This window comes from Sciurus carolinensis, chromosome 9 (assembly GCF_902686445.1).
Source record: "Sciurus carolinensis chromosome 9, mSciCar1.2, whole genome shotgun sequence".
Classification (NCBI taxonomy): domain Eukaryota; kingdom Metazoa; phylum Chordata; class Mammalia; order Rodentia; family Sciuridae; genus Sciurus; species Sciurus carolinensis.
The window spans coordinates 94,599,475-94,611,199 of NC_062221.1; the positions used below are offsets into that span (position 1 = coordinate 94,599,475).

At 32.9% G+C, this 11,725-nt stretch overlaps 1 protein-coding gene across 1 annotated transcript; it reads right to left on the reverse strand.

Moving 5' to 3' along the window:
• Positions 1-7,084: 7,084 nt before the first annotated feature.
• Positions 7,085-9,132, reverse strand: Gpr15 (G protein-coupled receptor 15). The gene has a single exon (XM_047564944.1). It carries the CDS (start codon positions 9,125-9,127, stop codon positions 8,045-8,047), a length of 1,083 nt encoding a protein of 360 aa, XP_047420900.1. The 5' UTR covers positions 9,128-9,132; the 3' UTR covers positions 7,085-8,044.
• Positions 9,133-11,725: the final 2,593 nt, after the last annotated feature.

The following is an 11,725-nucleotide window of genomic DNA, read 5'->3' on the forward strand; positions in this document are numbered from 1 at the left end:
ACATAACTGAAAAATCTATAGAAACTTCTAAGGAAAGACAAGGTCACAGGGATAAGTACTGATCACTTTTTAAAAACATTTTTTGCTATAGCACGAGATAGTTAAATTTAAAAATGTGGTTATATTGCTTTTATCCAAAATAGTTCTCAAATATAATTTATAAAATTTTCTCTGCTTGCTGAGCACAATGGCTCATGCCTATAATATCCCAGCGGCTCAGGAGGCTAAGACAGGAGGATTTCTATTTCAAAACCAGTTCAATACCCAGTACAAAAAAAAATTTTTTTTCTCTGCTCTTTTCAGGAAATACCAGTAAGACCATATAGCTGGTTATAATGTTTTCACAGTCATTATGGAGTTCGTCTTGCAATTTCTTCCAATAGATTATTTGACTCCATAATATTCCTCTCACTTCCTCTCAAAAGTTCACAGTCATGTAAGTTATATATTACCTAGTATGGAATATAGGCCTGGAGTTTGAAGAAAGATGTCTGGTAACATCTGGAGGCACCTTTGACTTCTGCACAGTGATTATTTTTGGATTTATATACAGAAAAGTATTTCATTTAAATAAAAAAATCAGTATTACATAGAGAAAGATCTGAATGCAAATCAAGTGAAAGTTACTGCATCATCTATTTTTTAAAAATCGCAATGTGGCTAGAATGATCTAAAAAGTTGAAGGAGAGTGGTAAGATTGTTTCTAAATGACGTGGAATTGGAATAGACTCTCTATCCCTCATAGTACAACATTACCAGAAACAAAAGAAATTCAACATAAAGAAATAGAAATATAAACTTTTAACAGTTAAGAATTCTTCACTTTAATTTTAGCCAATGATGTGATGTCTCTAGTATATTTAGCTTAGCTGAATAATCACAAGTGTCTGATATGGAACAAACAAGGATATGGATATTTAAATGTGAAGACTGGGCTCCCTTCCCTTCCCACACCTCTAGGGTTAGGGTAACCTTCTCCTCCTCACTGGTAGATAGACATGGCACCAGGTGACTTGATACTTAGGATGCAATGGACGAAGGGACAGCATGGGGAAATGAAAGTCTATATGAATGTTAGAATGGTCACCATCATTTTAAAACTTTAAATACATAGCAGTCCTCAAACTGTTGCTTGTTCTTAAGCAATTAGATACTTGTAAAGGTGACAGAGGCCATTCCTAGAAAGAATCCAAAGATCATTAGGACAGGTCTCAAGCTCATGCTGAGGTTAACTCAGACCAAAAGCACAGTGCAATGAAGAATGGGAGGACTTGTTTAGAATTTGTTTTACAAAAAATTTACTTTAGCTACTACTTTTGTCTTGTGTACTGCACTTAAAAAATGAACTTAATTTTAGCTTATTTTTCTTAATATAAAAATAATGTATGTTATTTTTGGAAAATACAAGAAATAATAAAAGTAAAAATGAAAATCACCTCTGTCTTCTACTAGTGATGAATGAAGTTAATGTTTTTGGTGAATAGGGTTCCAGTATTTTTACGTTCTTATATAAATGAAATAGTCACACACATGTGACATCCTGTAGATAACTGTTTTTTAGGCTACTTTTAAAACTCAATTTTATTTAAATTTTATGAAATTTTTTTCCATTTCAGTATATAGTATAGTGTTTTTAAAGGATGCATAATATTCAGTTGTAAGAATATATGTGAACCTTATTCAGTCAATTCTGGATATTTGGGTTGTTTTCACTTTTTTATTTTTACAAACAATACTGCAATAAAAATGTGTATACAATTATCTTTGCACAGTGTCATTCTTATTGTCTAGTGTAAAATTCTAGAAGTGGAATTGCTTTTGATACAGATTTCTAAATTTTCTTTAGAAAGATTAATCAAATGACATTCAACAATCCCTCCCCATACTCTATAGTGCCAATGCTAGTCAAATAGTATTTAACGTTCACATTTTTCCAATTTTATAAGTAGAAATTGAATTTTGTTATTTTAATTTGGCCATCTTTTATTATTTATTATATGAATATTTTTGTAAGTTTATTGACAGTATTTTTTGGTGTTTTAGTTATAGAAATGAAATCATTATGATTTGAAATCCCAACGACTGCATAAATTATGGTGTTCTGCATTGACTTTTTTTCAATTCCTCACGATTTTTTCTGATTTTATACTATTTTTATTAATGTACAAGAGTCAGATCTGCATTTCATAAGTACCTTTTCCATTAGAAATAAAGTGGTAGTTTCCATTGACCTTCAAGTCCTTTGAATCTGTATTTTTATTTAAAAAATGAAACCACAGGCCAAGTTTCATTTCTCATTTACCACTTCTCTACCTGAGTTGTCAGTTTTGCTTTTGCTCTAAACTGAGGTTAAATGAGAGGGCATCTCATCAATCACTGTATCTGGGCAAGGTTCTTGCAGAGTTATCTACTTTGCTTTACATATATCTTTCAGTTTGTCATTTAAGATAAACATAAAACAAACTGTTTAACATCCATACTCGTGTTTGAAAAATCTATTGAGCCTAAAAAAATTTAAGAACAGTGACAGTATTTTCAGTAGGGGATGCCAATGTGAATGCTTCTGCAAGGAAATGCAACAGCATTTAGGAAATAACCCTACTGAAATGGCAGTTACATGAAATGAGTTCTATATGGGCTAAATATGGGCTTTCCCCTAAGCACTGTTAAAGACTAAAGAAAGTTATTAGACTTGTAATTTTCTATTGAAATATTAGGCTCTTCTCTAGTGTTAGTACTTCATTCTTTAAATAAACAAGTAGTTTGTGAATTGAAAACCATGAAGAAACAACTTCTACCTCTATAAATATTAGAATCCAATGAAATGCTGGATGAATGATGGATGACAGATAGACAAAATTTGTTGCAGGGTATTTGTTTAAACTTTGAGTAGGAAATTTTAATCAATTTGTGTGTTTTTTTGGTAAATATTATATGTTTATATTTATACGTTACTGTTGGTTTTTCTATTTGCTGTTTTTTTCTGTTTTGTATTCTGTATTCTGTTGGCTGGATATAAAATACCATACTTACTTTAGTCTGAAAATTAGTAACAAAATTCAATGCAAGCTTATTGGCTATGGTTGTACATAGCATGTGTGTGTATTTGTGTATGTATGTGTATAAGAGAAAGGAAGTTGTTTTTAGTGAGGTAACTGCAATATAAATCTATTAGTTATGATAAGGAGATTTAACAAACTTATGGCTGTCATAATGCACTGCATACAAGAGACACTTTGATTTCAGTTTAATGTGTGATACTTTAACGGTTTTCAAGGAACATTACAGGTGTACAGCATAAAAAGCATAAATTCAAACCACTGACCCAATCTTTGCAGAGGAATGAGTCACTTAGCTAGTGAGTCAGACCCAACACTTATGATTGATATCTCCATTCAACTTTTATTTCCTATACATCAGGCAGTAGCTCTGAAATTTTATATTTAACTAAATCTGTATGGAGTAGATCATATGTTATCATGGAACTGGCAAATTTAGGGATTTGTGAAGGTTTTGCAATTTACAGTTATTAAATACAGAGGGTCTTTATAAGTGAAAGAGTTGCTTGCTGAAGTATTTGTCACCTTTTATATCCTGTCTGATACATAATTAAGAGCAAATTATGATACAGATTATGATACAGAGTACGTTTATTGATACAGATCACAAATGCAGCAAGGAGAACATTTTCTATTTTACTGTGAGCTGACTGTAAGATGGAAATGAAATCTTTCTAATCAGAATTGATAGGAACTCAGATAAAAATGTTTAATTTCCTATTAATGTTGATAAATATGAAATGTTCACTGATGAAGCCACATTCTTGTTAACATGGGAATAAAAGGAAATTAGTTGATTATTGAGTACTTTTAATTAGCAAATAAGACAGTCACTAAATAATGACAGACTGTTGACATTCTTTATTAGTTATGCCAAGAATCATAAACATAATATGAACTTGTATCATAAATCCTTTAAGTGGGCCTTTCGTGTAACTTAGCCACAACTCAACTACATAAAGCTAACTCTACAAGTTTCAATGTATTTAAAATACCTTTGGATCTTAGAGATTTGGTATTTGGATACATGAACTACGAATTTTTTAGTTTAATAATGTCTGCAGAACTAACAGAATGCTTTGTCTCAGTGTTAGGCTAATAAATGTACATTTTATATGAGCTTATATTTTACTAAGTTCTAAGACTCTTTATTAATAGTCCAATACACTGGAAGCACAAACTAGAAGTTGGTTTTGCTTTTTAATGTTGTAGTTTTATCTCAGGATGCAATTCTTATTTATCAAGTTCATTTAGGAAATGTAGCTCTATTAAGAAAATGACAAAGATAACAAGAGGGATGAGGGTAACTCACTGTAAAGTATATTTTTACATTAATGTGATATAAAATTAGGTCACTGGTAATGTTGCTTATCCCTGCACACTTAAATGTAAATTCTAGTCATTATTGCTTACTCCTGGAACTAATAAAAACAGTCTGTTAACTTAAAGAAAAGAACTGTAATAAGAACAAGTATCTGCAGGGGGAAATCCATTGCACATCAGCCGCTGTGGAAGGCAAAAGGGAATTTGCAGAAGCCAGAAACATTGCAAATATTTTACAAATATCTTGCATTTTTTCCCTGATGTCACCTCACTTTCTAGCAAGACTGGAGCTGTCATGTTACTAACAGTCTTAACATGTGACCTGAACTTAGAAGTAAATCTGTAATTCTTTTAGTATTGCTTGGCTTTGTGAGTGAGCTCTGTAGGAAAACCAAGGCTTACTCTTGTCTGGGGCATGCACACTCAGCGAGTCATTTTTCACTTCTGAGATTGCTAAGGAGAATAGAGAGTGATTTGAGGAGTTAAGATGAATCATAGAGGAAGATTTCTTCTACTCACTTTACCATCATGCTGTGCATTTCTGCATCTATTTAAAAATTAACTTATGACCCCTAGTAATAGATCACTCTCAGTCACGCACACAGCTTCCCTTCAAAATCATTATTATAACTTGTTCATCACCACATGTGGTTTTGACTTCTTAGTGTAGACAGATTACAGGCCTCCAAGGAATAACAGGTTAGTTTTAATCTTTCATTATGGTCCAAATGTGATAAATGTATGCTTATGACATGTGTGCCTTAATTATATTTATTTGAAAATTATCAGATAACACTTTACCCAGGGCTTAATGGAGGGTTTTGGGGGATAAATTAAAGAAAAACTACTTAAGAAATGCTTCAGAGATGACTATATTCTTTTATATTTGTCATTAAAGTCCTGGAGTACCTTTAGAATGCGTAAGTAAATAACAACATGTAACGTTAATCTGTAGTGTTTTCCTTACACATTCCCTCTGGATTAATAAGTTTTATTCTGTTGTTTTTCTAACTTTGGAGGTAACCTGCAAGGTATGATTATGTTAGGATGTCCAATTAATGTTTTGAAAATTCTTGGCACTGAGTGTTAATTTTTTCTATGCTGACATTAAATTATGACAAATTAGCCCTTGGAGCAGTTTGAGATAAAATATATGTCTGTTTCTACATGTATCTGTATCTACATATGTATATGAATTGAATTCATATTAAACATTGGAAAATAATATGGTTTTAAAAATACACAAAATGGCATGTAACTAAACATTTTTAATAAAGTTTTAATGCTTACTAGAATATTAGTGCATTTCATAACAATTTGAATACTGTATTCTTATATGACACAATAACATACCAACTCAGTCAAGATTTAAAATTTTCTCTATCAAAGTTATACAATCTGTGAAATTGTTTCTATTTTTCCTCCACAATTGGTACATTATGAATATAAAATATACTAAGATTTTCTTAAGGCATATTATTATCATATTTATTTAAAGTATTCAAAATCTAACAAGATGTTTTTTATTTGATTGTATTTTGATTATTCTGGCAAAAATAAAAGGCATCAAAGTAAGACATGTTCTTAATATATGTTAAATGAGGGTGATTTAACCATCACTTGAGATTCTATGCTAGAAATTTTTAAGTATCACTCAATTATTGATTAACAGAAATTCAATTACTATATATAGTAAATTTTTACTCAATATTTTAAAATATCTTGTTTATATTTATTAAGCTTATAATATCTTTGAGAATTTTATAGACATAAATATTCCTTCAGTTTCATTTAGGTATTAAAGATTAAAATGACTTTCTCAATGCCCCGACATTAAGAACAAAGCTAAAACTATTAACCTAGGTTTTCTAACTTTCCAGCAAGTAGTTGGTTAATTGAGTTATTTTTTTAAGGAATATTTCTCAAAGGTAATAACTTTCAAGGTTAGTGATAGGGCTTTGGTTGATTTGTTTTAAAGAAATGTGTGTCTACTGCCTTTTATATTTGGTTTTTGTTTAACTTTTGGAGATATATTCAATTATTTTAAGTACAATTTTGAAGTTTTCCAAGAAGCTTTGCTTGTTATGATTTACACTCTTTTCTCTAATAATCATGATAAATTATTAAAAGGCTGTTAAAATATTGGTATTAATGCTGACAGTATTAAATATTAACACTTAGAATATTTATATACAGAAATTATATCTTATGTAAGAGAGGTTTAACAGAAGTTTTAGAAAGTAACAACTAATAAAGCAATAACTGTTTCAACTTCTAAGCAGGTTATGATATAAGATGTCTAATATTTGAGATTTCGCTTAATGTGAGAGATACAAGGGATAAAATTAAATTGTCTATCTCTGAGAAGATTCTTAAGTTTTTCCTTATTTCTAAACCAATAGTTAGAAATAAAATGGCAATTCATTTGGGTCATCAGTGGGGTAAAAACAACCCACTTTCTCTTTAACTTAAAAGATGGTTACAATGGTATGCTTGCTGCTCTAAACTCTTTTCTTTTAAAATTACATGTTTCCCTTTAAAGTCTTTAAAAGGAATATAGGTACCTAATGACTCAAGAAATATTTTATTAGGTAAAGAACTCAGGAAGATTTTGGGATTTGGAAAAAATGTGTATAAAAAAACTAATTACATTTTTATCACAGATTTTTCACTTTGAAGCATCCTGTCTTCCAGTATTATTAGATTTCATCTTCAAATTTTATCAAGCAAGTGATGCTATAGGGAATGTGCAGCACTAATATTTTAATTAAAATACAAAATAATAATCTGTATGGGGGTGGACCAAGTATTTGTCAAGCTTTAATTATATTAGTAGTAACATTGTCATTTGATGACTAGACAACAGGCAATTAAAAACATGTAATTAAAGTGAAGTCAAATCCTAACTTATAAAGGCAATGAAAACAAAAAGCATAGCACAACCCCATTAAAAAGTTACTAGAGCATTATAATGAGTTGTATTTTTAACAAGATAATATGCTTACTTTTACTATATTCTAGAAGACCAAGTGATAAAACCCTGAATCATAAATGCAATTAAAAATGATTTTTCCTCAGGAACATTTCTGTGCCAGTCCAAAGTTTCTGTGAGTGGGCATAGTATAGACCACACTGGAAGATGATGAAGAATCACTATTCCAAGTTTTAAAGACTGAGGCCAGAATATCTTAGTAACTCAGGGACAATCAATTATAGAGAACAGTTGTAGTATATATCTTGTTACCTGCACTGGCCACCACATTTCTCAACTGATGAAAGTGGGCAGAATCTTTTAAGTGTAATCCAATTTGAGCCCAATATGAAGGGAGATCTGACTGAAATATCAAGGTTCCTGAGAAAAAAGGCTGTAAAGTACATTAATAGTCATGAAGACAGCAACTGATCCAAGCAGGAGCCTTTATCTAAGAGTTCAAAGGACAGATGAGAATTGAATTTTGCCTGATTGTCTTGACTGACAAGGTTCAAATAAGGTCCCTTAGCTGAAAATATAGTATGTGACATATTTTGGTGTTCATTTTAAAAATGAATTCTTCCTTGGATTTAATCAAGCAATATGAATCTTTTAATACTTTTCTTCTTTGCGCTGTTGATAAAAATTACTCCTGATGAGCACCGGCAAGTCTTGAAATGTTGTGCTCATTTTAGAGTGACACAGACCTCTTCCTCTTCCTAACAAAATCCTCTGTGTGAATTAAGTTGGAAAGGGCCTTAGTGAGGTGACTATCTGATGTCTCAGTGGTGCTCCCAAAGTCATAGTTCTTCAGGCAAGGACACAGGCAGTGCACAATGGCCCGACGAATGTAGCTGTCGAAGACATAGTAAATGAAAGGGTTGACACAGCTGTTGGCAAATGCCAACGGCCCACTCACCTCCATGCCTTGCTGGAGAAGAGCCGAAGAAAAATGGGGTTTCTGCTGTAATCCAGAAACAATGGCCAGGAGCTTAAATGTATTAAAGGGCAGCCAGGAGAAGACAAAGACTGCCACAACAATAAAAATGATCTTTATGGATTTCCTCAGCTTTTTGTTATGCTTTCCTGACTGCTGATAATGGGCACACAGCTTTCTTGTGATGCAACAGTAGCAGGTCACAATGCTCAGCAAGGGGACAAAAAAAGTGAATATCAAAGCTACCAGGGCCCATGTCAATTTTACTGAAGTAGCCCTCTTCTCTGCACAGTATGGCTTACCATCAATCAGTGTGAGCTCCCTGGACAAAACGGTTGGCAACCCCAGAAGGCAGGAGACAAGCCAGACACAGGTACAGACTCCATATGCACAGTCTCTCCTTCTGAATTTCCTGGATATAGCCGGACACATGATGGCCAGGTAGCGGTCAACACTCATGCAAGTGAGCAAGAAGACACTGCAGTGCATGTTGACTGAGATCATGTAGGAGCTGCCTTTGCACAGGAAGGAGCCCGTCCTCCACAGTCCTAGAGATGCTTCCTTATCCACCCAGAGAGGCAAAGTGACAAGGAAAATAAAGTCAGAGGCGGCCAGGTTGATGATAAAGATGTCGATTAATCGTCGGTTACCACGTTTGAAATACAATGCACCAATCAGGATGAGGTTCCCCAACACTCCAGTCAGAAACACAGCTGTATAAAAGATGGGAAGGAAGACAGATGTATAAGGAATGTAGGAGCGGGTCTTCTTGACATCAGAGTTTGAACTTGTAGCATAGTAATAATCCAAATAAACCGAAGTTGCTTCTGGGTCCATCACGGAAGATCAGATACCAAATCTGGTAAGTTCCTTGCCTAGAAGGTTTTGATATGAATTTTAGAAATCTCAAGGGAGCTTCTTTTATATAGTGCTTTTTTTTCCTTCCCTTAAAGATTTTGGACAAGCATGAAAACAGATTTAAAAAAGTAGTTTCTACCAATGTTCAGAAAGGGCCTACAAGGAACACCACTCTGATTGGTTTTGGTTGGTTGTGGTTGTGGTTTTCTTCATTTGCACTTGCCCATGAAACTGAGTTACTTTTTGACTTCTTTATTCAACACATTTGATTTGGTTTTTCTTTAAATCCAAAAATTAATGAACTTTAAAATTCTCACCTCTTTTTGCTTTTCTGACACTGAATTCTTTTGATCTAGCCTTCTGTTTCATCTTTCAGATACTGTTTTGATTTTAGAACTGGAAGGTTTTATTTGCACTGTTGCTGATATATGAAGAATATTAATCTTTCATTGCATAAAGAGAGAACTGAAAGTTCGCCAAGTCATACCCATCTGCACCTATGGCAAACATCATGATTGCAATTAGGGCATAAGAGCCTTCCCATTCATTTGGCTTTCATCTCATACATAATCAACCCTGTCTGGTTTAAAGATTAAAAAGAAAAAAAAAAAAAGAAATCTCCAAAAGGCTGTGATCTTTTGTTTTTACCATTATTTCAAATTTTCCATCATAGTACCTAGAAGGTACTACGTTAAACCTATATATTATATAGGCATAGTTGGTGCCTTAGAAATCTTAATTTATTAGATTTGCTTCAGAAAACTCTTGTTTTTGTGATCTAGTAAAATTAGCAGAAATTAACTTACTTGGGTCTAACTGCAGGCATTGTTGTTATTTGTGAACTCTACATACACATTTAAAAATCACAAACTGCTATTTTTACCCTCTTACCTGAAATTCTAACTCGACCAATGAAGTTCCCTTTTGTTAAGAGTTAACATCCTTGATTAGATTTTTCTCTTACTAACTTCAATAATTACCCTTCATCAGATTCCAGGTTGCCTCTGACCTTTCCTTCTTATCACACTTTTGTTGCAGTGACCTTTTTTTTCTTTTAAGCCATGACTGTTCATTAAGTACCTCCACACATCAGCAAACTTCACTTGTGGAATCACTGACCAAGCAGCAGATATAAAGATATAATGGAGCTGCCAGCAGAGGCATTCTAAACAGGAGGATTTTTGGTATACTTAAAACATTTGAGAAACAGGCTAAAACAAAGGATTCCATCACAGGGTTTTCACATGTTTTCTGTTATATTATGAAGACCATAGTCAAATTTAACAAAATTTGAAATTGTCTCTATTCATTTCATTTCTTTGCAGGCCAAAATGGCTCAAGATTCTCTGTTATCCTCTTCTCCTCTGCATCTCATTTAATGTCCAAAATTCAAATTTCAGGTGGGTCTAACCATTACATTATGTTTGCCTGTAGATGAAAAAGTAATTGTAAAACACTTAAAGTCCTTTCTGTGGCATTTTGAGTTTTTCAGTAATTGAAATATTGAAAAGAATAATACTGCTTGTTGTTCTCCACTCTCCCTCCTGATGTGGTTCAATGTCATCTCAATCACAGACAAGACAGGCAAGATCAGGGAAAGGATGAGGGCTTCCCTGCCCTGGGACAGCCCCATGAAGTCACTTTGGGGTTGATTTATGGACCTGGGCTGCCTTCTTTGTCCTTGGCTTCTTTGTGCTATTCGTTAATTCCAGCGTGTGGAGGGGAGAGGGTGACGGGGGCAGGAAGCATATCCTTCCCTAAATATAGACTGCAGATTAAAGAAACTAATTAATAGCCTTGACATTTCTGGGACAGAAATCTTTCCCACTGGGTAAACCTTAATTATTTAAGAGAAGAATTCATTTACTAAATAGTTTGATGTAGGACAATATTTACTTGAAAAAGATTAATACAGTGACAAAATATTTAAACACTACTTAACATGTAAATGTACATGTGTTCAAGTACTAATCATATATTCTTTATTTTTAATTATACTTTAATTGTAATATTAGAATTTTGCTATCAGTAGTTCTTTTGTTATTTGAAAGAATAAGGTTGATTTTGGGTCTTAGATTTTTTTTTTAATCCTTACATATGTCTCAAGAGTTCTACACAAAAGTATAAAATGGAAAAGAGTTCATACTCATACTCTGGAGGAAAATATTATACTTTGCAATCATTCTGTAGGCCTTACATTTCTTCTGCATTTTTAAAGTTGCTTGGTTGATGATATCATCTATCTCAAATAAATCTGACTTTCTCAGCAGTCTACTGAAGCAGTTGTAGATAAAGTGGTTTGCTTATCACATGTTGCTATTTCAAAGTATGATATTTGGTGGTAACAAGTTGCAATATGAGTATATATATTATGGATAGTATCTTGAGACTCAAATTAAGGAATAGATTAAATTAATCATTTTTAGCCATAAAAGGAACACATAGCATGGTTCTGGGCTTTTCATAACTCTAAGTACAATACTAGTAAAAGAGAGAAGGCACAGTATATGCTGGCTATAAAAAGCAAGGGAGATCATAGTTCAAAGTTGATTGCAAAGGCCATTTTTAAGAATTTGC